At 47.9% G+C, this 15,574-nt stretch overlaps 1 protein-coding gene across 1 annotated transcript in view; it reads left to right on the top strand.

Moving 5' to 3' along the window:
- Positions 1-14,940, top strand: part of NCS1 (neuronal calcium sensor 1) — a 53,138-nt gene extending 38,198 nt beyond the window's left edge. Inside the window, exons 5-8 of the mRNA XM_068979063.1 lie at positions 3,221-3,309; positions 3,907-3,984; positions 6,550-6,667; positions 14,453-14,940. Coding sequence (XP_068835164.1) covers positions 3,221-3,309; positions 3,907-3,984; positions 6,550-6,648 — 266 coding nt within the window. The 3' untranslated portion in view covers positions 6,649-6,667; positions 14,453-14,940. The remainder of the gene's footprint in view (positions 1-3,220; positions 3,310-3,906; positions 3,985-6,549; positions 6,668-14,452) is intronic.
- The last annotated feature ends 634 nt before the right edge of the window (positions 14,941-15,574 follow it).

Here is a 15,574-nt window from a genome sequence, read left to right as displayed (position 1 = left end):
GAGGAACATGGCTTCTTTAAGCGGGTGGACAGATGGGGCAGGAGCAGAGGGACATTTGAGCAGGTGCAGACATAGGAGGCTCAGTGGTAAAGGCATCTGCCTGCAACCTGACCCGGGTGTGATCTCTGGGTTGGGAAGGCCCCCTGGAGGAGGAAATGGCAACTCACTCCAATGTTCTTGCCTGGAGAATTCCATGGACAGAGAAGCCTGGCAGGCTACAGTCCATGGGGTCACAAAGAGATGGACACGACTGAGTGGTTAACACACACAGACATGGGACCTCGGGCAAGACAGCGTGGAGCTAAGAGCTCCACTTCCAGGGCTGGACCCACCGCTTTGGAGGCTGTTGTGATGACTGATCTAATTCATTCACTTACGTATGTCCTGGTTCAGCCAACGGATACTGACCAAACATGGCAACATGTCAGTACTGGACAGAGACCGGGACCCACTGGAGCATCAGATAAATAGGCACCTGCCTTCGCGGCTGTCAGTCTAGCACGGGGGCATTGTCCATAAGGTCCCAGAAAACTGCAGCCAAGGCAGGAAGTGCAAGATGTGAGCTGACTGGACAGGAACTGACCCTGTTGTGTGTTGGGAGCTGAGCTGGGAAGAGGGAAGCTGGCTGGGAGAGGGAGGAGGGAAGAGGGCTCGTGGCAGGGGAACAGCATGTGCGAGGCCCTCGAGAGGGTCAAGAGAAGGGTTCAGAGGGGAGAGTGAGGGAATCTGGAGAGAAGACAAAGACCGTGGGCTAGAACTCACTTCTCCATGAATGCAGAGATCCAAAGAATAGCAAGGAGAGATAAGAAAGCCTTCCTCAGTGATTGATGCAAAGAAATAGAGGAAAACAATAGAACAGGAAAGACTAGAGAGCTCTTCAAGAAAATTAGAGATACCAGGGGAACATTTCATGCAAAGATGGGCACAATAAAGGACAGAAATGGTTTGGACCTAACAGAAGCAGAAGATATTAAGAAGAGGTGGCAAGAATACACAGAAGAACTGTACAAAAAAGGTCTTCATGACCCACATAACCACGATGGTGTGATCACTCACCTAGAACCAGACATCCTGGAGTGTGAAGTCAAGTGGGCCTTAGGAAGCATCACTATGAACAAAGCTAGTGGAGGTGATGGAATTCCGGCTGAGTTGTTTCAAATCCTAAAAGATGATGTTGTGAAAGTGCTGCTCTCAATATGCCAGCACATTTGGAAAACGCAGCAGTGGCCACAGGACTGGAAAAGGTCAGTGTTCATTCCAATCCCAAAGAAAGGCAATGCCAAAGAATGTTCAAACTATCGCACAATTGCACTCATCTCACACGCTTTCTCCAAGCCAGGCTTCAACAGTACGTGAACCAAGAACTTCCAGATGTTCAAACTGGATTTAGAAAAGGCAGAGGAACCGGAGATCAAATTGCCAATATCCGTTGGATCATAGAAAAAAACAAGAGAGTTCCAGGAAAACATCCACTTCTGCTTCATTGACTACACGAAGGCCTTTGACTATGTGGATCACAACAAACTGTGGAAAATTCTTAAAGAGATGGAAATACCAGACCACCTTGCCTGCCTTCTGAGAAACCTGTATGCAGGTTAAGAAGCAACAGTTAGAACTGGACATGGAACAACAGACTGGTTCCAAATTGGGAAAGGACTATGTTAAGGCTGTCTATTGTCACCCTGCTTATTTAACTTTTATGCAGAGTACATCATGAGAAATGCTGGGCTGGATGAAGCACAGGCTGGAATCAAGACTGCTGGCAGAAATATCAATAACCTCAGATATGCAGATGACACCACCCTTATGGTACCACCGTTATGAAGAGGAACTAAAGAACCTCTTGATGAAAGTGAAAAAGGAAAGTGAAAAAGCTGGCTTAAAACTCAACATTCAAAAAACTAAGATCATGGCATCAGCTCCCATCACTTCATGGAAAATAGATGGGGAAACAATGAAACAGTGTCAGAATTTATTTTCTCGGGCTCCAAAATCACTGCAGCCATGAAACTAAAAGACGCTTGCTCTTTGGAAGAAAAACTATGACAAACTTAGACAGCATATTAAAAAAAGTAGAGGCATTACTTTACCAACAAAGGTCTGTCTAGTCAAAGCTACGATTTTTCCAGTAGTCATGTATGGATGTGAGAGATCATAAAGAAGGCTGAGTGCTGAAGAACTGATGCTTTTGAACTGTGGTGTTGGAGAAGACTCTTGAGAGTCCCTGGGACCACAAGGAGATCCAGCCAGTACATCCTAAAGGAAATCAGTCCTGAATATTCATTGGAAAGACTGACGCTAAAGCTGAAGCTCCAATACTTTGGCCACCTAATGTGAAGACTCGACTCATCAGAAATGACCCTGATGCTGGGAAAGATTGAGGGCAGGAGGGGAAGGGGATGACAGAAGATGAGATGGTTGGATGGCATCACTGACTCAATGGACATGAGTTTGAGCAAGCTCCAGGAGATGGTGAAGGACAGAGAAGCCTGGCATGCTGCAGTCCATGAGGTCACAAAGAGTTGGATACAGCTGAGCGACTGAACAACACCACTTCTCACTGAGACATCTTCACTGCTTTACATTGGCACCAAGAAAATGCAGTGGTTTCTTTTAGGAATGAAAGAGGATTTTATTTATGTAGAAGCTCCTCCCCCTTTCCCAGGCATGTGATTTTATTTTCTAAGGTGACCCTAGCTGGATACAGCATCAGTGTGGAGAGGGAGTGACTGAGAACAGGCAGAGGCTGGTGGGTGGGGAGGGAGAGCGGTGGCTTGGGAGATCCTGCTGGGGCCTCGGCTCTTGCAGACCTCTAGTTGAAATGGTACCTGTGTCCCTTTTATGAGTGTGTGTCTGTCTCCTCCCATCTGTGTTGATGCAAATATTCATTGGGCTTCCCAGGTGGCTCAGCGGTAAAGCATCCGCCTGCTAATGCAGGAGATGTGAGATTGATCCCTGGGTGGGGAAGAGCCCCTGGAGTAGGAAATGGCAACCCACTCCAGTATTCTTGTCTGGGAAATCGCATGGGCGGAGGAGCCTGGTGGGCTACAGTCCGTGGGGTCGCACAGAGTCAGAGACGGCTAAGCAAATAGACAACAACAGATATTCATTGACTGGATGAGTGATGGGGCTCGTGGCCGGACTGCATGCTGAGATGCAGGGTGGGACGGCTCCCCTGCCCCGGGCCAGGGGTGATTCCGTCCTGGCTGGCTGATTGCAGGGGCCTTCAAGCTCTACGACTTGGACAACGACGGCTACATCACCAGGAACGAGATGCTGGACATTGTGGACGCCATTTACCAGATGGTGGTGAGAAACTTGGGTCTTATGGGGTCGGGGGAGGCCGTAGGGACATGATGTTTAGTGGCTGGGCCTGGCCCAGAGGAAGCACCCCCTGAGGCAGCTCTCCTGCCAGGGGTAAGAGATAGCCAGATGAGGGTCACTGCCTGGGGTCGGGGGAGGCCGTAGGGACATGATGTTTAGTGGCTGGGCCTGGCCCAGAGGAAGCACCCCCTGGGGCAGCTCTCCTGCCAGGGGTAAGAGATGGCCAGATGAGGGTCACTGCCCAGGGTTGCTCTGTGCAGATGGCTGGGGTGGATGGGATGCTCTGGAGCAGAATTACAGATGGTGGGGGCATTGTAGGGAGTTGGAGGGAGGGAGAGGCAGGCCTCATCTGGAACTGCCCCGGTCTGGGGGGGCATGTTTTTTTTGGCTATGCCCCAGGTCATGTGGGGTCTTAGTTCCCTGACTAGGGATTGAACCCTCACCCTCTGCATTGGAAGTGTGGGGTCTTAACCACTGCACCATGTGGGAGGTCCTGGGGTGGGGGAGAGGGTGTATTTTTGTGCAAAGGGCCCCAAGTCAGGTGTGGCAGGGGCCAGTCCATACCTCATCTGTCCCTGGCAGGGAAACACCGTGGAGCTCCCTGAGGAGGAGAATACCCCGGAGAAGAGGGTGGACCGGATCTTCGCTATGATGGACAAGGTGAGACCCCCTTGCATAGGCTCCACTGACCACTTAGGGGTCCGACTCCAGGTAGGCATCATGACTGCTGTGATGTCCACTGGTCTGGCTGGCAGCCACCCCCTTTGAACAGCAAGGGTTTTAAATAAATTTGTCCAGCTCTTTCTCTTTGATCCACTAAGATTCTCAACCTTATAAATTTTTTGCCATGGACCAGAGATGTTGGCATTCTGGACAAGTTGGATGTGGACTCCTCAGAATAATGATTTTTAAGTGCATTAGATAAAATCCACAGAGTTAAGAAGGGAGCTATTTGGAATACAGCTGGCAAGACCTATTTTGGAAAAGAATTTGTGATGTGAGCTTCTTTATGAATCCATTGGATAATAAGATATAGAGGTGGGTTTAAGCATCCCATAATACCAAGTGGGGCGATATGTACCAGTGGTCCTATAGCAGCCGTGATGTGTCATGAAAATGCCGAGATCCCCACGGTTGACAAAGTCACAGGTACTTCCGGTCCCATGGGGGATCATCACCTAGATTCATGATGGAAGGGAGGGCTCAATTTCAGTTAGAAGTTAGCAAAAAGGACGACCTCATTTTTTCCCATTTTAGTTCACAGACCTGCTGAATTCTGTCCACAGACCCCAGTTTAAGAAACTCTTCTTTTTAAAATGAGTTTGTTATTTTTATTATTATTTTTTACAGTAGGCCCTTGTTGATTATCTATTTTAAATATAGCAGTGTGTCCTTGGCAATCTCAAACTCCCAGTCTAGCCCTCCCCCTACCCCCCCACCCCCGCTGGTAACCGGGGGAATAAATTCATTCTCTCAGTCTGTGAGTCTGTTTTGTAAATAAGTTCATTCTTATCATTTTTTTTTTAAACTTTTTATTCTGGGTTGGGATATAGCCAATTGACAAACAATGCTGTGATGGTTTCAGGTAGACAGCAAAGGGACTCAGCCATACAGATAACATGTCCAGATTCCCCCAAACTCCCCTCCCACCCAGGCTGCCACATGACATTGAGCAGAGTCCCCTGAGCTATACAGCAGGTCCTTGTTGGTTTTCCATTTTAAATCCAGCAGTGTATATGTGTCAATTCCAAACTTCCAATGTATCGCTCCCCCGACCCTTCCCCTGCTGGTAACCATAAATTCGTTCTCTAAGTCTGTGAGTCTGTTTCTGTTTTGTAAATAAGTTCATCTGTATCAATTTTTAAAGCTTCTGCATATAAACAATATCATATAAGAAACCCTTCTTTATACCAAAGTCTTAAAAGTGGAAATAGCATTGTTTTTAAATTGTAATTGGATAGCAGGGTGGTACGGAAACCCAGTATTGCTTACCTTCAAAAAAGAATACGAATGAGAGTGACCTTGGACTTGTTATTACATCCTGGTTGGGTGCAGGTGCTTGTCCTGAAAGCTTTGAGCCTGAGGCCTGACTTCCTTAATTAAAAAAGTGAGATCAGCTCATGTCAGAGAGGCTCAGACACGGAGGCTCAGTCGGCGCTGGGCTCCTGGGGACAATCAAAAGACGCGTCCACAGAGTGTGGGGTGAGAATCCTAGTTTCTTGCAGAGTTTCAGTGCTATTCAACAGCAAGGTTGAATAGCAAGGTGTTAAATCCCCCTCCTCTGCCCCCAGTCACACCTCCCTTATTTTGGGAAGCAAAGCGTACACTGGGGTCAGATTGGGTGCAAACCTGGCTTCCCCAGTTAGCAGCCAGGGGACCCTGGGCAGGTGACTGACCTTTAGCATCCTCACCAGTAAAATGGTGATAAGACCAGCCCCTCTTCTTAGATCAAGCACCCGTGTAGCGTGAGTGGGACCCGCAGTGGGCACCCCTCGAAGTCTGCCTGCTGAGTCTGTGGAACCCTCATCACACTGTCCCTCTCCGGGTGTGGGACGTGGTGGTGGGGGTGGGGGTGGGGGTGGGTAGCCTCCAAGGCCTTTTTCTTTTGCTCTCATGTGTTTCCTTGAAAGATGCTCCAGAGGAAGGAATTCTGGCCCGAATCATTTCCTCCCACAAGAGATCAACCAAAGCCCTCTTATGTGGGTTCCACCCAGCCTCCTTGCCGATCTCTGGGGTCCGGTGTATGCTGCTCCAGGAACGGCTTAAACACCCTTCCAAAGGTGACCCCAGAGACAGGCATCAGGCCCTCAGCCTTGTGAGATTAACACCCTTTGTGGGGACAAACAGCAGCGAGGATGATACCTATGGCCCTAAGGTACACTGCCAGTTGGCCAAGCGCTTTACAACAGCTTGAGCTGAAGGATGGCTCACCCAGTGCCCCGAAGAAGCTGGGCAGTTCTCTCTACTCCCCAGACGCGAAAACAGGAGCCCCGAGAGGTGGGTCACCCACCCAAGGTGAGCCAGCCAGGAAGTGCCCGGGTCTGTCTGTGCCCAGCTCCTCCCACCTAATGAACGGCATTGCCTCCCACCTGACCTAACTTTGGAAGTGCTCTGGGGACCAGCCCTGGGCTGGGCTTGGGGAGGGCGTGTTCAGGGTCTGGGCCAGAGGCCCCTGTCCTAGGAGGCTGGCCACCCCCTCTCCTCTACCTGCCTCTCTGCTTACAGAACGCCGATGGGAAGCTGACGCTGCAGGAGTTCCAGGAAGGATCCAAGGCAGACCCGTCCATCGTGCAGGCACTGTCCCTCTATGATGGGCTGGTATAGTCCAAGGCCCAGAGCTGGGGTGAGTGGAGGGGGCCTGGGGGGTGGGGTGGGGGCAAGGGGGCACACCCAGCCAGAGGACACCTGGGTTTGGCAGATAAGTGCCTGGGTTTACCAGGGGCGCTTGGGGTCTGACCAGGTGAAACACAGCAAGTAGGGGGAGGCCCAGGAGGCACAGCCTTCAGGTCAACCAGGGCTCCTCTGTTTTTGTCGTTTTTATAAACCTAGATTCAGCCAGAGACTTGAATAGAAGTTTCCCTGGGTTGAAAACACTTTGAAAGAACGTCCCAGTTCTCAGCCAGGGCCAGGGGCCTAGGAGAATAGAAGTTTCTCATCCCTTCTCGGTCAGGGTGGCTGAGGACCTCAGCTTCTGACTCCCTTGATCAATAGCTCAAATGTGGTTTCTTTTTTTTATCCCATAAGCTTTTGGTTTGTTCTCTTAGTGTAGGATGATAGCCTACAGAAGTTTCTGTTGCTGGCAGAGAACTGACCCCCACGGTCTTGTCCAGCTGTTAGCATCTTGTATGCGTCTCCTGGACGAGGCAGTCTGTTGGTACAGACCTAAGAGTTGAATTGCTGGAACATAGAATGTGTGTATATATTTAGCTTTAGTTGATAATACCAGACAGTTTTCCAGCTTCTTAAATTTCAGCTGTTTTGGTGAGCCTGTAGTGATAGCTTGTTGTAATCTTTATCTGCATGTCTCTGACGAGCGCTGAAGTTGGGCACATGGGCATATGTGAAAGTGAGAGTGAAAATCTCTCAGTCGTGTCAGACTCCTTGTGATCCTATGGACTGGGCCTGCCAGGCTCCCCCTGTCCATGGAATTGTCCAGGCAAGAGTACTGGAGTGGGCTGCCGTTCCCTTCTCCGGGGGATCTTCCCAACCTACTGATCGAACCCAGGTCTCCCGCATCGCAGGCGGCTTCTTTACCATCTGAGCAGGGAAGCCCAAGAATACTGGAGTGGGTAGCTTATCCCTTCTCCAGGGGATCTTCCTGACCCAGAAATCGAACCATCGTCTCCTGCATTGCAGGCAGGTTCTTCAGCAGCTGAGCCAGCCGGGAAGCTCATGTGTGCACACTCAATTTTACCGTCACCTTATGCGCAGTGCTGTCTGAGTCGTCTGTTGCTGCATACTGAGATCTTGCAAAACAGCAGCCGGAAAGAATAAATATCAGGAATTTGGATACAGCTTTTTTTGGTGCCTTTGGCTGTAAGTGTGTCATGAGGATGCAGCTGAGCTGTCAGGAGGATGATAAACCATCTCAGTTGGCCCAAGAGTATCCTGGATTTAGCACTGAAAGTCCTGTGTCCTGGGAAACCCCTCTGTGTTAGGTAAACCAGCGTGATCACTCCCTGTTGGCCAGGGCTGTGGTCTCATCTGAAGGTGTGGCTGGGGGTGTCCCACTTCTAAGCTCACTCATTTGGCGTGGCAGCCTCACCATGTGCCCCTCTGCACAAGGCTGCCTAACAGCATGGTGACCGGCTTCCCTGAGGGTGAGATTTCTGGGAGGCAGAGAACCCAAGGTGAAAGCATAGTCTTTTTATAACCTGATCTTGAGAAGCAAGATCCCATTGCTTCTTCCTCAAGAATGCCTTCACTGCTACTGCTACTGCTAAGTCACTTCAGTCGTGTCCGACTCTGTGCGACCCCATAGACAGCAGCCCACCAGGCTCCCCCGTCCCTGGGATTCTCCAGGCAAGAACACTAGAGTGGGTTGCCATTTCCTTCTCCAATGCATGAAAGTGAAAAGTGAAAGGGAAGTCACTCAGTTGTGTCTGACTCTTCGCGACCCCATGGACCACAGTCTACCAGGCTCCTCTGTCCACGGGATTTTCCAGTCAAGAGTACTGGAGTGGGGTCCCATCACCTTCTCTGATGACTTCACTACTTTAAGCTATTTGTATTTCTATATATGTTTTAGAATCAACTTATAAATGCCTGTGTGCACACACACACACACATACTTGGATTTTGATTGGGATTGAGTTGAATCTCGTTTTCCTAGGTGGTGCTGGTGGTAAAGAACCTGTCTGCCAATGCAGGAGATGTAAGAGACTTGGGTTCAATCCCTGGGTCAGGAAGATCCCCTGGAGGAGGGCATGGCAACCCACTCCAATATTCTTGTCTGGAGAATCCCAGGGACAGAGGAGCCTGCTGGGCTACATCTATAGGGTCGCAAAGTGTTGGACATGACTGAAGTGACTTAGCATGCATACAAGAGATGAATCTATTGTTTAACTTGGGGGAAAATTGGCAACTTTATAATGATGGGTGTTCCAGTCCATGAAGATGGTATATCTCTCTGTTCCAGTGCAGTTTAGTTCAGTCACTCAGTCATGTCCGACTCTTTGTGGCCCCATGGACTGCAGCACGCTAGGCCTCCCTGTCCATCACCAACTTCCGGAGTTTACTCAGACTCATGTCCATTGAGTTGGTGATGCCATCCTTTGAATTTTTGTCTTGGTAACATTTTGCTATTTTTAGCTAAAGGGTCTTTGACATCTTTTGATAGATTTAGCCCTAGGTATTTGATGTTTTGGATGGTGTTTTAAGTAGTAATTTTAATTGTATTTTCCGTTTGTTTCTGGTTTAGGGGAATTCAGGTGATTTTTTAAAACGGATCCTATAACCATGGTCCCGCTAACTTCATTTATGAACTCTCAGATTCTGCCTCAGATTCTTTCGGATTGCCTACATTCTCTTCCTTCCTTTCCCACCTCTCTGCCTTTGTCCCTTTCTCCTGCTGCCTTGCTGGTTGGGCCCTCCAGTCACACAGGAGTGATAAAGGTCTAACTCTTGGGCGAAAGCTTTCAACAGTTCCCCATTAGTTAGGTTATTTGTTATTAGTTAGGTTGCTAGATAGATTTGATCAGATTTAGGAAGTTTTCTTCTTTTCTAGTTTTCTAGGAGTTTTTTTTTTTAATCATTAGTGGTGTTGAATTTTATCAAAATTTTCTGCATTTATCAATATTCTTATATGACTTTTCTCTCTTTCTTTGTTGTTAAGACGATTAATTACACCAGGTGATTTGTGTATGTGTGAATATATTGTATGGCTCATCCGTGGAGTCCTGCCCATTTAAATATTCTTTGTTTTTTAGATATTCTATGTTTTTGTGTTTTTTTCTGTTCTTTTTCAAATTCTTTTCCCACTTAGGTTGCTATATAATATTGAGCAGAGTTCCCTGTGCTATACAGTAGGTCTTTTTGGTTACCTGTTTTAAATATAGCAATGTGTGCATGTCAACCCCAAACTCCCAAACTGTCCCTCCCTTCCAGCCTTACCCCCAGGTAACCAAAAGCTCATTCTCTAAGTCTCTGAGTCTGTTTCTGTTTTGTAAATAAATTCGTTTGTATAATTTTTTTTTTCAGTTTTACATATAAGTGATGCCACATGATATTGCCTTTCTCTGCTGACTTTCTTCACTCAGTCAGTCTCTAGGTTCATCCATGTGGCTGCAAATGGCGTTATTTCACTCTTTTTGAGGGCTGAGTCAGTTCCATTGCGTGTAGGGACCACATCTTCTTTATCCAGTCATTTGTCAATGGGCATTGTAAACGGTGCTGCAGCAAACACCGGCGTGCACATATCCCTCTGAACCAGGTTTTTCTCTGGATGTGTGCCCAGGAGTGGGATTGTAGGATCACACGGTAGCTCTACTTCTAGTTTTTAAGGAACCTCCATACCATCCTCCATTGCAGCTGCACCAGTTTACTTTCCCACCAACAGTGTAGGAGGGTTCCCTTCTCTCCATGCCCTCTCCAGCACTTACTGCTTGTGGGTTTTGTGATGATGGCCCTTCTGACTTACACCAATCAATTTTGGCACCCCACTCCAGTACTCTTGCCTGGACAATTCCATGGACAGAGGAGCCCGGTAGGCTGCGGTCCATGGGGTTGCAGAGTCAGACACAACTGAGTGACTTCCCTTTCACTTTTCACTTTCATGCATCGGAGAAGGAAATGGCAACCCACTCCAGTGTTCTTGCCTGGAGAATCCCAGGGACGGGGGAGCCTGGCGGGCTGCTGTCTATGGGGTCACACAGAGTCGGACACGACTGAAGCGACTTAGCTTCTGATGATACATACTTTTATGTATCATCAGATTTGATTTGCTGATATTTTGTTTGGGAGGCCTGTTTTGAAGCTTCTAATGTTATTTTGCATATTAAATCCTTTTTCACTGAAGGGAATATATTTAAAAAGAAAACCTCCATTAACAATTATTATTAATAAAAACAAAACCCTTCATATATAACCCCGATGGCTCAGTGGGTGGGGGCTCCACCTGAAATGCAGAAGACACAGGACATGCAGGTTTGATCCCTGGGTCGGGAAGATTCCCCTGGAGAAGGAAATGGCAGCCCACTCCAGTATTCTTGCCTGAAAAATCCCATGGACAGCAGAGTCTGGCGGGCCACAGTCCAAAGGTTCGCAAAGAGTTGGACACGACTGAGTGACCGAACACACACACATATAGCCCAGAAATAACCACCGTGAACATACTGTGTCTAGAATGATTCAGAAAGAATTGCACACTTACAGAAACTTAATGCTCAGTAACTAGGTCACATAGGAACATAATAATCAAACCAATTTGTAAAGGCACTGTGACAGATATTTCTGTAATCTTAGAGATGCTCAGTATGCAGCTCTGGGTCCTGGAGCACATCCTGATCTGTTGTCTAATTTCCACGGTCCCCTTTTTGTGAATTACCACCAGCGGCCTCCTTGGCAATTGTCGCCTAACGACTGCTTCATTTCCTCCAGGCCATGGGAAAGCGGTGCAAACACGGGTGTTGATGTACTCCCCGCCGAGGAAAAGTTGCACAGTCTAGTTCATTTCTCTAAAGCGTGTGATTATTTTCGAATTACCTTATTTGTTTCTGCCTCACAGTTTTCTATGAATATATATGTACACATATTTCCTCAACAGCAATGAGTTCATAACCATATGCTGTTGGCTATTTTTCTCTTTTTGTTTTGTGTTTTCAAAGAACAACTTGTAGGAAACACTTATTTTTTCCTTTTGGAGACTCAACACTAAGAGGTTTGTCACGTGTTTTATCCAGCTTGGCTTCACATTCTTTGTGTCTGCACTGGCTTTCCTTAACACAATTTATGTAGCCATATATCTTACCCTCACGCGTCGGCCAAGATGGTGTAATTTTATTTCCGTGACAAGCTTTTCAGGGTGACAAGATTCACTTTTCTAAAGCTCTTCCCGAAAACTGCCCTTCCCATTTTTTCTCAGGCTTTCCCAGATCCTGTCTGATTGTAATTACATCCAACTTGTGTTCTGTCGTTTTTGTGATTCATTTGCCTTCTGAGATTCCTGAGGTATCATAATTCTTAGATAAATTACTGTTATATAATTCATTGAATTATTCAGGAACTGAGATCATGCATATTTTCTGCATCACTAAATCTTGCTCAAGAGCATCCTTTTTAATAGTTGCATAGTATTCCATTTATGGCTAGACCATACTTTAACCAGTGTTGTGGTATGGGACACTTAGGTTGTTGGAAATTTGAGGATGGATTAAGACCATTTTAATTATGGAAACATTCTCAGGCAATAGTGGAGAATATGTAACTCCATGTACCTATCAGTCAGTTCAGTCGCTCAGTCGTGTCTGACTCTTTGTGACCCTATGAACTGCTGCACGCCAGGCCCCCCTGTCCATCACCAACTCCCAGAGTCCACCCAAAAGCATGTCCATCGAGTCAGTGATGCCATCCAGCTATCTCATCCTCTGGCATCCCCTTCTCCTCCTGCCCTCAATCTTTCCCAGCATCAGGGTCTTTTCAAATGAGTCAGCTTTTCTCATCAAGTGGCCAAAGTATTGGAGTTTCAGCTTCAGCTTCAGTCCCTCCAATGAACACCCAGGACTGATCCCAGCTTTAGAATCACCGATTCATAGCGATCTTGACCATCTATTCCTTCCCCCACATACCACTCAAGCTGGGTTGTTTTGAAGAAAATTCAAGACATCATATCATTTCATGCATAAATATTTCAAAATGTATTTCAAAATATAATGATTTTTTTAAAAAAAATCCATAATACCAAGAAAAAAGTAATTCCTTAATACGCTCCCATCAGCATTTAAATTCCAGTTTCCCATTATTTCACAGTTTTTTTCTTACTTTGATTATTGGAATCAGAATTGGAATAAAAGCCACAGATGGCAATTGGTTGGTAGGGCTCTTTTATTTATCTTTTTTATTAAAGATTTTTTTATGTGGACCATTTAAAAATTCTTTATTGAATTTGTTACCATATCACTTCTGTTTCATGGGTTTTGTTTTTGGGTTTTTTTTTCACTGAGAGGCATGTGGGATCTTAGCTTCCTGACCAGGGATCAAACCTGCACCGCCTGCATTGGAAGGCAAAGTCTTAACCACTGGGCCACCAGGGAAGTCCCCTCTTAAGTTTATTTTCATCTCTGAGTTTTCCCCCATCCCTTTCCGTCTCACTGTTTGTTGAGAAGCACATTCTGTAGGGTTCCCCACAGTCTGGGATTTACTAACGGTGCCCCGGCGTGCTGTTTACAGACTCCTGTTTCCTGTTCTTCCTGGAAATGGCAGTTGATCATGCCACTGGATTTGGTCCCCTTTTGGTGAGACCGTCTCGTGGCTGGGGTTGTGTGTGTCCGGCAGGCACACGTGATGTCGGTGACATCAGCAGCTCTTGCTGACTGCCATCCCCATCCATTCATCAGGTCGTGCAAAACGGTGACGTCCTACACTTGTCTTTCCTTCATGGCTGGGTGCGTCACTTTTATAAAGGGAGACGTTCCCTCAGCCACTTGTGGGTTATCCCCAGGGAATAGTGTTCACAGGGAGGGAAGGATGGATACTCGATTCTTTATCAGTTTTCAAAATAAGTTGGATTTCCCACATCCTTTAGAAGGGACCAATGATGCTTTATAAAAACAATATGTGTAATTGTGAGTTTAGGGATTTAAATGCATTTGATGTGTTTATTTTGGGGTGGGGGGGACTGCCAAACTTTTCCACAGTATCTGCATCATTTTATGTTCCTGCCAGCGATGATCAAGGGTTCCAATTTTTCCGCACCCTCACCAACGCTTGTTGGTTTTAGGTTTTATCCTAGTATTTGTGAAGTGATGTTTCTTTCTTTCTTTCTCTCTCTCTCTCTTTCTCTTTTTTTTTTTCCTCGCCTCAAGGCGTGGGGATCTTAGTTCTCTGATCAGGGATCAAACCTGTGGCCTCCTGCATCGGAAGCACGAAGTCTTAGCCACTGGACCACCAGGGCAGTTCCTGCTTGTGCTTTGGGCTCGCTTTTCCCTGATGACTGACTCTGTCGAACGTCTTGTCGGGTGCTTGCTGGCCCCTGCTCCCTCTGTTCTTAACAGTTGCACATTCTTTTATCGCGTGGTTCTGTCTTTATTGATCCGACCCGTTCCTCTCTCGTGGACACTGTTTGTTCTCTCCTGTTTAATTTTGCCGTTACAGATGATACTGTCATAAGCATCGCATTTATTTCTGAACCATACATTCTTAAGCACCAAATGTGTGGATCAGAGGGCGTGCACATTTTTAGGGCTCGTCACCTCGTTCTCTAGTTCCAGGGCCCCCAGTCCCTAGGCCATGGACTGGTACTGGTCAGTGGCCTGTTAGGAACCAGGCTGCACAGCATGTAGTGAGCAGCTGTTTTCCACGAAACCGGTTCCTGGTGCCAGCAGGGTTGGGGATGGCCCCTCCAGTTGACTCCCGCCCGCTCTGTGCCCCTGGCAGCCAGCGCTGAGCCCGCCCCGCCTCCTGTGTCTTCCAGATGCCTGGGAACCACTCACCTCCTCCCGTGCCATGAGGCCGCCTCCACACTGACTCCCCCGCCCCCGACTCCCGTGTCCACCGAGCCTTCCTCCGCACCCACACCCAGCCGAGCTGCCCTGGAATCGCGAGGCCGGCTCCCCCCAGCCCCGCACCCACCCGCCGCCTGAAGCCACCGGCTCCGATCGCCAACTTCTGCTTGTCCAGAAAACGACCACACGGATGGGAAAGGCTCCGGCCCTCTGCAGAACCCAGGACTCGTCTGCTTCGCAGGAGGGGCCTCTCGGTCTCTCCTGCTCTCCTCGCGTGTGTGATTTTTTTTTTTTATTTCAAACAGACATTGAAAAAGAAAACAACAAAACAAAACTACCTTTTGTTCTAGAAGATTCCGACTGACAGATGGGGAGAAGGCCTCGGAGAACGCTGCCTCCCACCTTGACCTTCGAAGCCGCTCAGCCGCAGGGGCTCGGGGCCTAGGGGGTGATGCAATGCTGTCGCCCTCCTTCCTCGGGCAGCAAAACCGCCTGCTTGGCTAGGATGATTAATTACGAGGATGCTGATTTTCTGTGATAACAGTATTGTGCTTTTGGTGGGGAAAGTGAGGTTTTTTTTTATATATAGACATACATCTATAATTGATATCTTTTATTTATTGGTTGTTAACTGTTCTGCTGCCTCCGTGTGTCCAACGGTCCCAGGGATGCGGGGCCCACCGTTTACATGTGCACGCCCCTCGCCCACCTGCCCACACGCTTGGGAGGATGGTGGCCTGCAGTGGCCGAGAAGCCAAAAATCTTTTTTTTTTTTTTCAAATTTAGATACTGCGCTTGCTTGATGTTTGGAGAGGGGAAAGGTGGGCTTCTCCAATGGCTGACGCACTGCCCCCTCTGCCCGAATGCCTCCTCTCTGGATCTCTATTCTCTGCTCCCAGCTCACACCTCTCTCTGTCCTGTATCCTCCTCGGGGTCCATCCCATCTTTTCTGAGGACAGACAAGGGACAGCTTTGAGCGTCTCGGTTCTCGCTCTGGTGTTTGCTGCCGCAAGGTTTGTGCTGAGATTGGGAGCCAGGAAGGCGGGAGGGTTGGGGGAGGGGGGAGACCGAGAAGCTAGGAGAGGTGATGA

The sequence above is a fragment of the Capricornis sumatraensis genome, chromosome 1, assembly GCF_032405125.1.
Source record: "Capricornis sumatraensis isolate serow.1 chromosome 1, serow.2, whole genome shotgun sequence".
Lineage (NCBI taxonomy): Eukaryota > Metazoa > Chordata > Mammalia > Artiodactyla > Bovidae > Capricornis > Capricornis sumatraensis.
The sequence above is the reverse complement of the archived record's forward strand: the minus strand, read 5'-3'. Positions and strand labels throughout refer to the sequence as shown.